A 14,439-nucleotide genomic window follows, 5' to 3' on the forward strand; every position below is an offset into this window, starting at 1 on the left:
GTGCCTCGTGAGGTGCAGGCAGCAGCAGGCAGATCCTGCGGCCGGCCCCGCTTGCTCGGCCTCCCCATCCAGGGCATGGCACTGCCTCTCCAGCCGGGACCTGGAGGCTCCTTGCAGGCAGAGGTTTGGTTTCCTGGCCTGGTCATCAGGGTGGCCAATGCACCCTGGGCACTTTCTAAATAATTATTAATAAAAATAGATAGGAGGAAGGCGACAGCTTGAGAAAGGGGCTATGGAAAGAAGAGGAGGCTCTGAAGAGCCCGTTGCTTGGAGCAGGACAGGAGATTGATGCTCTGGGGCTCAGCAGGGCCCTGGGAAAAGAGGCAGAAGCTCGGAGGGGGGCAGCTTGTCCCCCCGCCCCGTACGGCACAGCCCATCTTGCTGCCTTCCCTCCTGCCATTATCCTGCCCGCCCAGGAAAGCTGCCTGCAGCCTGGTTATCTCTCGCAGGGCCTCACCCAGGAGCGGGCTGGCTGGCTCTTAGGGCTGCTGCCCTCAGCCCTCCGGCCCCGTGCAAGTCCTACCCCGTGCTCCCCAGCACAGCCCTAAACGCAGCCCTCTGCCCCCAAAGTGCTGGTGGGCTGCAGCAGGTCCGTGTGCCCCCAGGGATGGGGCCAGCTTGCTTTTGGGGACCACGGGGTGTGCAAAGCCCTAAACTCCCTCCCTCTCCTCTCCTGCCCCTGACCAACTCCACCACGAGAGCTAAGAGGACTGGTCACTGGTAGTACATTTATATGTTGATACAAATAAAAACAAAACAAACCCCAAAAAGTAACAACAACAAAAATGTTTCTCTGAACGAGAGCAAAATAGGAACATTTACAAATCCTTCTGGCTCTGGCTTGGATCAAGTTAATGTTAAATACAGAACAAAACAAAAAACAACCCCCCCCAGATTATAAAAAAATAAGAATATACACATTCAAAGAGCTTATTACAGTATAAAGTTACTGAGGCCCAGGTGCTGCCCGCCCCAGCTCCCCGGGCAGCACGGAGGGGCAGGGGGCCGGGGTGGTGGCAGGGGCCAGGTGACAGGGCAGCTGTCCCCAGTGGGTACTGCTGCCCCAGAGGTCAGCTCGGTGCCTCCCGAGGGTTTTGGCTTTTTTGCTCAGCACTTTTCCAGCCCGTGACTCATCGCAGGGCTGGGCCCACGGGTTCCCACTGCCGGCTTGGGAAAGCCGGGCAACCCGGAGAGCCGGTCGGTCCCCATCCGTCCCCATCACCTCGTACCTAGTGACTCCCGTGGCTGTGCCCCGAGGGGCAGGGGGCACCGGCAGCTCTTTGCCCCCTGGCCAACCCGCCTGCTGCGGCCAAAATCCTCCAGAACCTCCTCCCGGGAGCAGGAGACGAGGATGGGGAAGACGAGACAAGGAAAGGGGGGGATGCTGCTGAGCATCCCCGTGCCCCCCACGGGATGGGCACGGGAGGTCCTGGGTCCCAGTGCTGCCCGCGAGGAGCGGGGGGGGGGGGGGGGGGGCAGGAAAGGGGAAAAAAGCGGGGGGAAGACAAGACAGAGCCAGGACCAAACTCACCACTCCAGGGATCACAGCGGTGAGACGGCAGGACAGCAGGGACCCACAGGAGCTGCTAAAACGGGTGCTTGTATATATGTATCTATATAATAGCCAGGGTTGGGCACAGCGAGCATATATTATATACACACATACATACAGACACACAGACTTAGCGGCAGGTAAGACTGAAGTAGGTGCCTCTTCCTAAGCCCCAGGCCAGGGCAGGACTGGAAATACATTTCCTAGGGCTTTGCAAAGCCCTTTCTCTAGATACATTTTAGATGGTCCCAACAAAAAAATAAAATAAAATTTTTAAAAAAACCCAAACAACTTGAAGAGAAGAAAAACCACCTCCCCAAACAACCAACCCCCCCAACAGAAATACCGTGGAGAGGAGCGAGAGCCTCTTCCCGTGCTGTCCTCCACCCCCCGGCGAGCGGCAGCCACCATTTGGTTTGCATAAGGCACAGTTCGATAGCAGTGCTAATAGTCGAGGACGGGCAGCTGCCCGCCGCCGACGGGCGGCCGCCTCTGCGACGCGGCACCGCCGCCCCGACGGCTCTGCCGAGTCCTGGCGGGCACAGAGGCGGCAGTGGCAGCCCCGGGAGGATGGGAAGGGGGGGTCTGCGGGGAGGTGGCGGGTCTCAGTGTCCTGGCGAGCTCTTCTCCTGGCCGGCCCGGCTGTGGTTGGCGAGCAGCAGGCCCTCACGCTGGGCGTGCTCGAGGATGGCCGTGTAACAGAAGTAATACTGCTCAGGGGTCTGGATGCTGAAGGCGCGCTGGGTCCGCATGCGCAGCACCGTCTGGTAGATGTTCAGCGTGCCCACGTCCTGCAGCTGGGACAGGCAGATGTCCAGCGCGCAGAAGGTACCTGGGGACAACGATTGGGGTCGGCGTCAGCCACCAAAGATCCATCATTGCCCCTTGCGAGAATGGGAGCGGGGCAGTGGTGGTCCTCAGCCCCCCCACCAGCCTCCCACACGAGACCACGGGCATCCAGGGATGCAGGGCAGAGACTTCTCCCAGGTCCGATAGCTGCAGGAAGTCTTGGGGACATACATCCCCAGTCAAACGTCTTGCAAACACACCATGGCTCCAGGGGATGGAAATGCCGCAGGGGGAGGCTGGACCAAGACCTCCACCCCAGCAGCGGGGTTACCCTGTTACCTGTCCTGCCGATGCCGGCGCTGCAGTGCACCACGACCGGGGGTCCCCCAGGGTGACCCTTGAAGCGAGGTCCCAGGGCGCTGACTGCCACCCTCTGCTGCTGCTTCACAGCCCCCAGAAAGTCAATAAGAGTGGCTGCGGAGGAGGGGACACCATAATCTGGCCAGCTCAGGTACTGGAAGTGGGACACCAACCGCCGCTCCCTGGTCTGGGGGAAAGCAGGGGGGTTAGACACTCTCCCCTCCTCTGCCCCTGGCCATGGAGGGCTCCTAGTGCCCCCGTGCTGTCCCCCGCCAGGCAGCTGTGGCCACGCACCTCCGAGCTGTGGATCTCCAGGATGGTTTTCTTGTAATGATTGAGGTTCTCCACGCCCAGGTTGGTGATGGTCAGGGCCCCGAAGCACACCTGGAAATCCTTCTCCAGGGGCCAGTACTGGCCGCACTTTCTCCTGCCTCCCTCCTCCAGCCTGGGAGCAGAAAGACAAAATAGTGATGTCCTCCTTGCCCTGCTAGGGACATGTCCCATGCCACCCTGCCTTGGTCCCTTGGGGATCCTGCAGGGACCAAACGGTCCATCCCTGATGTGGTGTCCCCACCCTGCAGGGCTCTGCCTGGCACCACAGCTGCAGGCTCACTGCAGAGAGCACAGCGCCGCTCATCCAACATTTTGCAAAGAAAAACAGGGCTGTGCCCTGCCCAGGGCACTCACCGAGTGGTCATCACGATCACCAGGACGTTTTGCTCCCACACCATGCGCCAGAAGTCACCGTAGGTGTTTTCCAGAGGCCCTGCGGGGACAGCCCACGCGTCAGCCCAAAACCTGATGGGTTTGGGCAAGCCCCTTTGCCCAGCAGCCTCCACCAGCCCTCCTTGCCCTCCCTGCGGGGAACCACAGCCCCTTCCCACAGGGACTGACCCTGACGTGGATCCACCAGCCCTGCCTGGAGCTGCCGCCGATTGCCTCCCCCCCAGCACCAAATCCCTACGGCTCAGCACCCATCCCCCCTCTCTGCTCCCTGCTGCTTCATCCTCAGGCAGATGGGGCAAAGCCAGGGGCTGGGTTTAGGGGCAGGAGGAAGGGGCTGCCATCGCCGCTGCTAGCGGGGGTCTGCTCAGCACAGGACCCGATTTGTGGGAGGCTGCTGAAGGATGATGCACCCACTCACCCTCTTCCAGGAGAAGCTCTGGTCCCTCCTGGCTGGGGACCGGGAGGGGAGTAAATACACCCAGAGAGGAGGGGGACTTGCTGGGCAGTGAACTCCGCCCAGGCTATCCCCCTCCGCAGCCGGTGGCTGATGCTGGGCAGGGAGGTGAAGCCCATGTGTGCATCAGGAGCAAAATAACCCCCTTGGTGGCTCCCACAGGGGCTCGGGGCCATACCCTGAGTCCCAATGTAAGCGTTCCTCTGCTTGTAGCCGTCCATGAAGCTCGCGTTGATGTAGTCGGTCAGCTGCGGGGAGAAAAGCACACACAGCATGAGTCCTCCAGAGCCCCGCGGCCAGGACGGCTGCAGCGGCTCCAGGCGGGATCCCGAGTCTCCACCCCGGGCTGGCTCACCTCCGGGCGGCTGTACGGCTTTGCCAGTTTGACACGGGTTTGGTCCAGGCAGGGCACGTCCCCGTACCGGTTCTTCTCCTGGTTGTAGGGTGCCCTGGGAGGCAGGGGAGAGTGGGAAAGGGAAGCAGGGATGTTTTCCAGGCGGGAAGGGAGAGGCAGCATCCCTCCCGCTGCACAAGCCTCCGGCACCCGTAGCCTGGGCTCTGCTGCCATCACCTGGCCAAAGCCTCGGGAAGCAGAGTCCCGGACAGGTCCTTGTCCCCGCTGTCCCCTGCACGGCTCCCTCCTACCCCCGGCGGCTGCGGGAGCCGCAAAGGGGGTTCACAGCATCACTAGGCTGGGGATCTCCGTTGCTAACCCAAAGCACCACACCCCAAAGAGGCAGATGGGCCACCACTGAGCAGCAGAAGTGTAGGGAGGGGGGGACCCAGCTTTTCTGGAGCAAGAGAGGGGGCCCCCATGCTGGCCCGCACCCAGCTCCTTCCCCCCAACTCACAAAGAGCAGACAAAGGTGCCGGCTGGGCTCCTGCGCCGAATATCTTCGTACTCTTCGTAGATGCCCCGCTTCTGCTTGTGGCTGACGTGATCCAGCAGCTCCCGGAGGGTGATGGACTTGGGCCCGGGGACGTGGACAGAGCCGTTATCTTTGGGGGCCACCAGCGGCACCAGGATGAGCTCATCCAGGGGGTCGGGGTGCCCGTTCTGCTGGGGCAGGAACCGGCAGTTCCAGCTCAGAGGGTCCAGTTTGAGGGACCCCCCAAGGTACTCAGGGAGGCACTCCCGGGGCAGGTGCTCCTTCAGCTCCGACATCTTCACCATCTGCACCTGTGGGAGGAAGAGGAGGAGCAGAGGTGATTCCCAGAAGGATGGAGAAGGTTCACTGGGGACGGGGACAGGGATGCCAACAGTCTGGCACGGTCCCCATGGAGCCTGGAGATTTCCCCCAACAGCATCAGGGTCTTCCCCCTTCCTGTCCTGCCCCAGGAGGGCTCCCAGGGGAACACGCACTTGGGGAGGGAGCCCACACCGACACCCAGCTCCAAATTTGCAAGTGGCTCCGAGCTCCTCCCAAAAGCAGAGGGGCAAAGCCCAGCCCAGGGAGACATCGGGCTGGAAACTGACTCTATCAGCAGCACTGCTGATGCTGAGGATACTGTTTTAGGTATTTTTGGCTTTGCCAGATAGGGCCTGAGCACAGGTATTTAAGTTTCCCTTTTCTCCTGCGTGCTCAGCAGAGGTTTTCTTTCCCTTTAATCATTTACCATTGCCTCAACTTGCTGCTGCTGGCAGCTTCATCGCAGAGGAAGAAATCGAAGGCAATTTCAAAAGGGGTTCAAGATATTTGCTGAAAACAGCGAAACAGGTTGGCCCCTACGAAACAGGCTGAGAAAGCCTCCATTTCCCACAGATTTGGGCTCAGCAGCTTCCAGCCGACGGGGCTGAGGGCTGCAGGCTGCTTACACCATCCTGTCCCAAAGGGAAAACAGCCTCAGCCCTCCCCACCGAAGGTCCCGTGCTGGGGTGGACCCGTGCTCACCCGCTCCCGCAGCTTCTCCTTCAGCAGCAGGCTGATGATGGAGTAGGGCACGCGAAACCACATGGGCGCTCCCACGATGAAAACCTTCTTGAGCCGAGCTGGGAAGGCACCCTGCGGGCAGGAGGGGGTCAGATCCACGCTGCCGGGGAGGAACAGGCCCCTCTCCGCGCTCTGCCGGCAAGGGGGACACGTCCCAGCAGAGGTGTTGACCAGCAAAGGGACCCCGAGGTGGCCATGCCGTATCCAAAGCGTGCCTCGCACGCAGCTGGCAGCCCACGGCCGTGCTTATTTTTATGCTCCAATACAGAAACAAATTATTTCCTTGGAATTAGGTAGGCAGAGAGTTTGGCTCCGCAGGGAAGAGGTGAAGCCTGGGAGCTGGGATTTGTGCGGAGAACACACCCCGGCCAATATTTACTGTTATTTCTTTTTTCCGGAGAAGGGAGGAGGCATGAAATGCCAGCGCGATTAAAAAATAATTTGCATCTGTTTTCCCAAAAGCGCTGCCAGCAGCTGCGAGAGGAATCCGGCACGGGGACAGCTGATCCCCTCCCACCCGCAGGACACCGCAGCCCCGGCCGGGTCCAGCCTGGCAGGCTCCCAACGCCTTCCTGAGGTCCTACGGGGCTGGAGCCGGTGCTCCTAGGCCGAGATGTGGTCAGGATGGTCTGGCAGGAGAATTTATGCCAAAACCAGAGGACTTCATGTACTCGGTGAGCAAGCGGCCCGTGTGACATCCCAGGACATCGGGTCACCCCTGGCCGTTACCTTCAGCAGGTTGAGGATCTTCTTGCTGAGGTCCAGCTCGAAGTTGGTGTACTGCGAGCCTGCCATGTCATAGATGAACACCAGCCCATTCCTCTGGGTTTCAAAGCTGAGAGAGGGGAAAGAGTAAGGTCAACCCTGCAACATCCAACTGCTCGGCTCCTGCGTGAGCAGATCTGCCCCATGCTAACCTCATCTTCATCTTGCTGACCCCAAAAAATCCCCTTCTGTGCTTCCAGAAGGACTCACGGACCCAAAGCTCGCTTCTGCATTTCCCAGCTGCTCCACCACCTCTTCCTACAACTCTTATTTAAGCCTGGCTCATTTCTTAAGCCTGCCTCAGCTGCACCACCCATGATGGGTAAGTTCAGAAATGGAAAGAGCCCAGCAGGATGAATGGGATGTCCCAGCTTTATATTTTTGGCAGGGCTCACGTTACCTCTTGCCGGCAACAGGGCTGCCTCCCCCCCAGCCAAAGCCTGCAGGAATCAGGGGCTTTGCTAAACTAAAACCTGGAGGTGGGGAGGAAAAGGCTGCAAAGAGCCTGGTTCAGGGCTTGGGAGATTTTGTTCCCCTGCTGAATGCCTCCATGGGGATGACTGGCTTGAGTTCAAACCAGAGGAAGACTTTCAGGGAATTTCAAGCCACAGGGAGCTGTGACCCCCTTCTCTTTCCTAACTAGAGACGGGACACCCAGAGGCATGCAGACTCAGCCACAATTTCACCTTCAGGAATTAATTCACATTCACGGGAGAGAAGGTACATCTTTTCCCTGCGAAGCCTTTCAGAGGGATTTCAGCAAAACCTCAGCAAGCAGTAGCATCTCCCCTTGCCCCTGGGAGGGAAGGGGCTCCCTGGGGACCTGCCGCCGTAAGACACGCTACCCCGGCTCACCTCTCCACCGCTCGGTCCAGCAGGTAGAAGAGCGCCTGGAGCACCACGTGCTGCACACTCTTGCTGGGGTGGTGCAGCTTGGCCGTGAAGAGGGCGATGGAGGCTCCTGAGGGGTCCCGCACGCTCTGACGAAGAAACAAGGTCAGGCTCAACAGCACCGGAGGATGCCTGTGCGGAGCGGAGCCAGGACGAGCCACCCGGTTGGGGTAACTCGGGGAGGACACGACACCTACCAGAATGGTGAACTTGCCACTGAGCAGCTCCGAGCGCAGCGGCTCCTCGTGCGGCTTCAGCTTCACGATGCCCTCTTTCAGCCGCGTCTCCTGCGGGCAGGGAGCCGGCGTGATGGCCAGCACAGACATCCCAGCCCTCCACCCACCATCATGTCCCCGTGGGGCACCCAGCCCCCTGAGGGAAGCCCCAGCAGGGAAACCTCTGCTCCCACAGCCCCATTTTCCAGCACGGGGAGGAGCAGCTTTGCAAAACCAGGCTGGGAAGGGTATATATGCATATATATCCTTTATATATGGGGAGACGCTCTGCGGGCATCACGCCAGCCGGGAGGGCACCCTGTGAGTACGGACGCTGCTTTCAGCGGAGGGGAGGAGACTGGGGTCGGCGAGATCTCCATGGTGACTCGCCTTGGCTGAAAAAGGATTTTCCAGCCGGATAAAACACATAAGGGAGGGTGGGGAAAGAAAAAAAGCAAGGGGAGGGTCTTCCTTGGGACCAGAGATCTCTCACAGAGCAGGAAGCCCTCGGCTGGGGGGGGGGGGGCTGGCCCTGCTTGCTTACCCGGTAGGAGTGAAAGAGCTCGATGGCCCGCAGGACGTCGAACTTGCGGGCCATAAGGAACTTGACGGCCACATTCCACGACAGCGGGGACACATTGTACTGGCCCGTCCACTTGTTGATCTCCTCCAGGAACTGCTTGGTTGCCTGCGGGAGACAAGAGGGGCACGCAGTGAGATGGGAGGAGGAGGAGGAGCACACAAGAAGCATCCCTGGTCACCATGGGAGCTACACGGTCCTCAGTGCGCAGGCAGGGGCTGAGCCCGGCTCAGCAAACCCAGCAGCTCCTCGGGGTGAAGCAGGGAGCTCCACGGCAGGCACTGGGAAAGGGGGTAAGGGCAGTGGGGATGGAGATGGAGGCAATGCCAGCGCAGGGAGGGAAGCAAGTGGTAGGAGTGCTGACATCGGAAAAATGGCCTTGGGGCTGGGGGAGACTCGTGGAAGGGAGAGGGGGAGTGAAAGGAGGATTTTACAGGCAGCAAACTCCTGTTCAGACACAGCAGCCCGGGTGCAGCAGGAACCCATCAGCCGGCAGCGGCCTCCCGGGGCTGCAGCTCCACCGCAGAGCAGTGAACCCAGCCATGTGAACACGGGTAACGAGCAAGACCAGCATCAAGGGCTGATGCTTCGATGTGCTACAGGACATGGACCAGCTCACCCAGTAAGGCCAGTTTCACACGGTCAGAGAAAACCAGACAAGAAGGATTCAGTCCAGGGGGGTCCTAGCACACTCCCACTGCTCCCCACAGCCCGCGGTCCCATAACATGCCAGGGATGTCCCACATGAGCACGCTCCCCTCCCAAAGCACCTGCACTGCACGCACCCGAAACCGTGAGAAACCGAGAGACACTTTTCCAATCCTAGCACTGACGGAGCAGAGTTTCAAAACCCAACCTGCAACCTCCCAGCAAGCTTAAAGCCCTGAAGGCAAGCAAAATAACCCCAAAAAGTATTATTTTTACAAGCTGTGTTTGCGAGGTGGGCTTGGGGTTTCTGAATGCCTGTGCCAATGGAAGAAGCTTTGCTTTCTGCTGCGTATTGACCCCATCCCATACAGGTGCCCCAAGAGAGACGGGGCAGCACAGCCCAGCCTCCCACCACGTACCGCTCAAAGGACGCAGGCAGGATGGAGGGGGTCCCCAAAACACCCCAATCCCACCTGGGCACACCCCAAAATGGAGGAGTTTCCATCCTCACAAGAGTGGAGGATGACGATGACAGCGTGAGGAGGAGGAGGAGGAGGGACAGTGAGCGCCGAAGGCTGGCTCCTGAGCAGGGAGCGCGGGAAGGCAGTGGTGTTGGATATCACGGCGGAGTAACTGGGAGCTATTCAGCCAGAAAAGCTCGCCGGCATTAATGACTTCCGACAGAAGGAAGCGAAAGGCCGGGGTTTATCGTCGGCGCGAGGCTCAGCGGGGGCAGCAAGCCCCTCTCATGGGACGAGTCAAAGGAGCCCGGCTTGTCCAAGGAGTCTCTCCACAGCCCACCTGGCATTGCAGCAGGCGTTTTTGGAAGGGGTACCGGCTCACCTGGCTACTGGAAGCTGCTAAGGGCCAGCCCAGACTCCCAGCACATCGGAGACAGAAGCTCCCCAACTCGGTATTGGAGTCCCGCAGAGCAGCTGGGCGAGCTACCAGCCAGGAGGGAACTCGTGGAACTGGGCTGGATCTGCTGCCAACAGTGCCGGGAGGAATGTGAAAGCGGATTTCGATAGCCCAGCTCCAAGCCCTTGCAAAAATCCCCTTTAAGGGCTGTGAGCCCTCCCGGCACAGCGGTGTGCCACAGTCAACCGGCTGCAGCCTGGCAGTCGGATCGGTACCCCCCATCTCTGCAATTGCTGGGGGCAAGGGACTGGAGGGGAGCGGGCAAAGGAGGCAGTAGCAGAGGAGAGAGGACATTGTCCCCCCCGCCTCGCATTCCCACCTCCCAGCCAGCAGCCGGTGGGAGCTTTTCCTGGGAGCTGTACTTATGGCATGCCTTTATCCCCACGGCTTCATCCGCAACAGCCTCCACTTTGCCAAAACAAAAGCAACTCTTTGATGGCCCAAATATCTAACAATTTCTCCTCTATTGAAGAGGGAGAGGAAACTAAATGAGGCAATACAGAAACCATCTTCAGCCTTAACACAACACACACATCCATGTGTACGTATATAGAAATATATCCTATCCGTAAGCTAAGATGAGGAACTTCACTGGCCATACCCCACCTTTGCCAGAGAGTCCCCTGGGGCCTCCAGCTACCCAAACGCTAGGGCTGGGCTGGAGATGCAAACCCAAAATAATGGCAGAACTGCTCTTTCCCCAGCACGTGCAGGATGGCACGGGGATGGGGATGGGGGCGAGTGCCAGGCACACATCCACCACCCTCGGATGGAGACCAGAGCTGACGCCGCGACTTGAGATGGGAAGGACACCCCGAGGTGATGGGAAGGACACCCTGAGGGGCATGGTGGCAGTGGGGAGAGGATGCAACGTATGCTTCAGGTCTCCTCCCTCAACATCTAACCCATCACACTTCATGCAATCCCATTTCCAACACCCATCATGAGGGATGCTGGGTTTTTTTGGAAGGGGGAAGACCCACGAGAACAAGCTCTGGCTTTACAGGGTGGCTCAGTCATGAATTCCAGCTTTCCCCTGCTTTCTTTGGGAGCAAAACAAAATCCCAAACTTACCAGTGCCGACATTCAACAGCAGGCGAGCCAGGAGTTACTGAGCTGAGCATCAATACCAGCCATAGCTCTGCCCCCCCTTGCACGCTCCACCGGGTCTCATAATCATTTCTGGCCCTGGTCCTATATGGATTTACACAGGTGTCGAGCCAAGCGCAGCAGGGATCACTCCACATGCTGAAAACGAAGCCCGTGACCCAGAGCTGCAGCAAGAAGCCCCGTTTCTGCAAGCGACGGCAGCACTGTGAGCAAAATGGTCCATGGCCGGGCGTTTGGAACAATGCTGGTCTTTGGAGCGCTGGCGTCATCGAAGTCCCCGCTTCGCTGCGCCAGGGCAGGGTGGTGACAAAGCCACCACTGCAGGAACACGGGGGCTCTTCAAGACCTCCTCCCCCGGGCTGCGCAGGCAGCAAATCCACCCTCCTTCTTCAGCCCGGGGGGGGGGAGGGGGGGAAATAAGTCCTGTGAAAATTGCAGCTGGGCTGAAAACCCCCCAGGAAAATCAGTTTGGCTCCTCTGGTCCCTTTGGGATAGGCTGGGGAGGCAACTGCAGAGATCCTACGGAGCAGGAGACGCCCTAAGGCTGGCAGGGAGAGGAGAGGGGTGAATTCCCCCCCTGGTTTGCTGTCGGTAACGGGGGAGAGCGGAGCGCGCAGAGGAAATCCTGATGATCCCAAGGAGGATGAAGGGGTGGCAGGAAGGGGATGTCCCAGCCCCAACCAGCACTTACTCATGAAAAGAGAGAAGCTTCCACTATTTTGGCTTCCAAGCCATCGAGGACAGCACTGAGGGCAGCTGTTCCCCACCCCAGTCTGATGATCCAAACCTGGAGCCATTATTGCAAATATCCCTTCGTCTTCTCCATCCAGTATTCCCACACAAACCAAACATCTTGGATCCCTCTCCCGGGACACCGGCTGGGGGAGCCCAGCCACAGCTCTCGCTGCAAACCAAGCCTCCCTGCCAGAGCAGGGTCTTCTAAAACCCCGTTTGCTGGAAGCTTTGCCCCCTCCGTGACGTAGGGGAAACACATATCACAGGCATCTGCGGGGACACAGGGCACAAACACCCCCACTCCCTGAGATTTTATGACCCTGGAGATAGCAGCACTGCTCCCAGGAGTGGCACTGATAAGAGGGAGGTGTGGTGGAGGAGAAAGCCTGGGAGCGCTGCATTTCCCGAGCACAAGCGCGGGCTAAAGGACGGACTCTTCCAGCTCTGGGCGAGCACTCCTTGTGGGGCACGGGGGTTTTGGGAACCCGAGGTCTCCGTACCAACCCGCCTAAAACCCTCCTGTAGAAACGAAGGGCGTTTTGAAAAAGAAAACCCAACAACCAAACAGAAAACCGACCACCCGGTCCCTTTTGCCTTCGCACTGCAGCCCCCGAGGCCAGCAAGGTGGCGGACGCAACGCTGTGCCCTCGGCCAGCCCGGGCATCACCGCGGGGCAGAGGGGAGCCCGGCTTCGAGGCAGCCTCCGCCAGCGTGCCCGGCCCCGGCTCCCGGGCTCCGCTTCCCCACCCGGCGGGGAGCCCGGCGGGGAGCCCGGCGGCCACGGCTCGGGGTGCAGATGCAGCGCCGGGCGGGCACCCCCGGGGACGAGGAGGGCGGAGGGGAGAGCCAGAGGTTGCTCTCGCCACCCGACGCGCCCCGGCTGGGTTATCGGCCCCACTCCCCGAGCCGAGCAACATCCTCCCGCAGTGACGCAAGGCCGGCGGAGGAAGCCGGGACGTCACGGGAGGCCTGGGGCGTGGGAAGCGCGTGCACACGCATCCCCACGCCAGCCTGTCCACGGGGGGAGGCCTGCGAGGAGAGGCCGCCGGCGCTCGGGGGGACACGCCAGTTTGGGGGAGCACGACCCCAACCCCACGCTGCAGCACCCCCGCTTGCCCTGGCACCCACGGCGCAGGCCCTGCAAAGGCCTTTGGGGTGCGCGCTGTGCGGCCAGCTCTGTGGACGTGGGGGGCTTCGCAGATGGGGGGCTGCCCAGATTTGGGGGGGGGGGGAGGGGGCTATGCAGATGGGGCTTTCCTTAGGGAGAACCGCCCCGCTGGGAAAAAACATCGCTGCAACCGGGGGTAGCCAAAAAAAGGGGGGGTGGGGGGCACCGCACGGGGTCCTGCCCTGCCCTGCCCTGCCCAGCCCAGCCCGGGGAGCGGCGCAGCCCGGCCGCGGGGAAGGGGAGCCCGGCGGGGACCTACCTGCTCCTCCTCGGCGCTCAGCTCCGCGGCCATGCTGTCCCCGGCGGGCCGGGCCGGGCCGTGCCGTGCCGTGCCGAGGCGGGCTAGGCGGCGGGCGCCCCGCCGGAGCCCATCCCCGGGGACCGGCGGCGCTGCGGGCACCGGCCCCTCCCGGCCGCCGCAGGCTCGGCGATGGGCGGCTCCGCCCCGGGGTCCCCGCCGAAAGTGCCGAGAATTTTAAAATAAATTAGAATAATAATAGTAAAATCTCTCTCTCTCGCAGCCCCCCGGGAAGTTTCGCTCGCCCCGGGGAAGCGCCGCGCGGCTGGGCTGGGCTGGGCCGGGCCGGGCCGGGCCGGGCTGAGCTCCCCGCCCCGCTCCGCTCCGCTCTGCCCCGGCGGGGGCGGCGGCAGGAAGCGCCCGCAGCCCCCTCCCCTCGGCTCGGCTCGGCTCGGCCGGCCCCGCCGGGCGGCGGGAGGGAGGCGGGCAGGCGGCCAGGGGAAGGCGGGGGACAGGAAGCCCTCCCCGGCGGGGGGCGGGGGGCGCCGCCGCCTCTCGGGCCGGCAGCAGCGAGGGCAGCGGCCCCGGCAGCTGCCGGGATGGAGACGGAGGCGCCGGCGGAGCCGTGCCTCTGCCCTCCCCGCCCCGGGCTGGCTCGGCTCTGCCGGGAGGGCGTCGCGTTCCCCGGCATACCCCCGCTTCGGTTACAGCCTCGGCAGGCGGTAGCACCGCTAAAATGGTGGCAGGCAGCCCTGCCTGACATCCACCGGCGCTGCCTGCAAAGGAGAGAAGGGCAAGCCAGGAGGCGAGGAAGGGGCAGCGCTGGAAAAGCGTGCCTGAAGACTCCCAGGGCGCTGCCCTCCAGCCTGGGATACCTTCCCACCCGGGCCTGCGACGGACCCTTGAGGAAACCCAAAGGCCGTGCGGTGTAGCTGTGCCAGCCCACCACCAAAGCAAGCTCCCCGGGCCCCAAAAATCAGTCTTGTTTTATTCTGGATGTGTGCTGTACCTCCAAACTGTGTGAGCAGCGACCCCAGGAGAGGAGCAATCAGCCTGCCCCGAGGATCGGCTCCCCGGAGCAGCCCCGCTGCCGCAGCACACAGCCTCGCCTCTCCCACCGGCCCTTCCCGGCAGCGGCATCCTCCCCTGCCGGTACTTCAGCCTCCGCCTCGCAGCCTTCCCCCGCGGGCAAGGTTTGCTGCGCAAAAGGCATCTGGGATTTCCAGCCGTTTCCTTGCTCTCCCTCCTCTGCAGTCCTTTCTCAGCATTCCCCGGCTGGGCACAGGTGTCACTGCCTGGAATGGAGAGCCCCGATGCTCCTCTGGAGGGGCTGCCGGGAAGGAACGGGGACCCCAGGGA

The 14,439-nt window shown here is 61.4% G+C and overlaps 1 protein-coding gene across 3 annotated transcripts; it reads right to left on the bottom strand.

Moving 5' to 3' along the window:
- Positions 1 to 1,693: 1,693 nt before the first annotated feature.
- PTPN9 (protein tyrosine phosphatase non-receptor type 9) lies at positions 1,694 to 13,585 on the bottom strand. Of its 3 annotated transcripts, none has more exons than XM_075505672.1 (13): positions 13,102 to 13,582; positions 8,228 to 8,371; positions 7,666 to 7,755; positions 7,433 to 7,557; positions 6,542 to 6,647; positions 5,774 to 5,884; positions 4,733 to 5,061; positions 4,237 to 4,330; positions 4,060 to 4,129; positions 3,389 to 3,467; positions 2,996 to 3,146; positions 2,681 to 2,888; positions 1,694 to 2,384 (listed from the first exon to the last, which is right to left on the bottom strand). In XM_075505672.1, exons 1-13 carry the CDS (start codon positions 13,132 to 13,134, stop codon positions 2,158 to 2,160), a joined length of 1,767 nt encoding a protein of 588 aa, XP_075361787.1. In that variant the 5' UTR covers positions 13,135 to 13,582; the 3' UTR covers positions 1,694 to 2,157. The 3 variants fall into 3 exon arrangements, with proteins under 3 accessions (XP_075361787.1, XP_075361789.1, XP_075361790.1); XM_075505674.1 differs by lacking the exon at positions 13,102 to 13,582 and adding an exon at positions 10,904 to 11,335; XM_075505675.1 differs by lacking the exon at positions 5,774 to 5,884 and having other exon boundaries at positions 13,102 to 13,585.
- Positions 13,586 to 14,439: the final 854 nt, after the last annotated feature.

The sequence above is a fragment of the Mycteria americana genome, chromosome 6, assembly GCF_035582795.1.
Source record: "Mycteria americana isolate JAX WOST 10 ecotype Jacksonville Zoo and Gardens chromosome 6, USCA_MyAme_1.0, whole genome shotgun sequence".
Classification (NCBI taxonomy): Eukaryota; Metazoa; Chordata; class Aves; order Ciconiiformes; family Ciconiidae; genus Mycteria; species Mycteria americana.

What these genes read in the sequence shown, in the direction of transcription:
- PTPN9 (XM_075505672.1), bottom strand. Translation starts at nt 13,134, where the DNA reads ATGGCCGCGGAGCTGAGCGCCGAGGAGGAGCAG. An exon ending in AGCCGTACAGCCGCCCGGAG is followed by an intron (nt 4,130 to 4,236) that starts GTGAGCCAGCCC and finishes TTCTCCCCGCAG; the next exon opens with CTGACCGACTACATCAACGC. An exon ending in GTGATCGTGATGACCACTCG is followed by an intron (nt 3,147 to 3,388) that starts GTGAGTGCCCTG and finishes TTCTGCTCCCAG; the next exon opens with GCTGGAGGAGGGAGGCAGGA.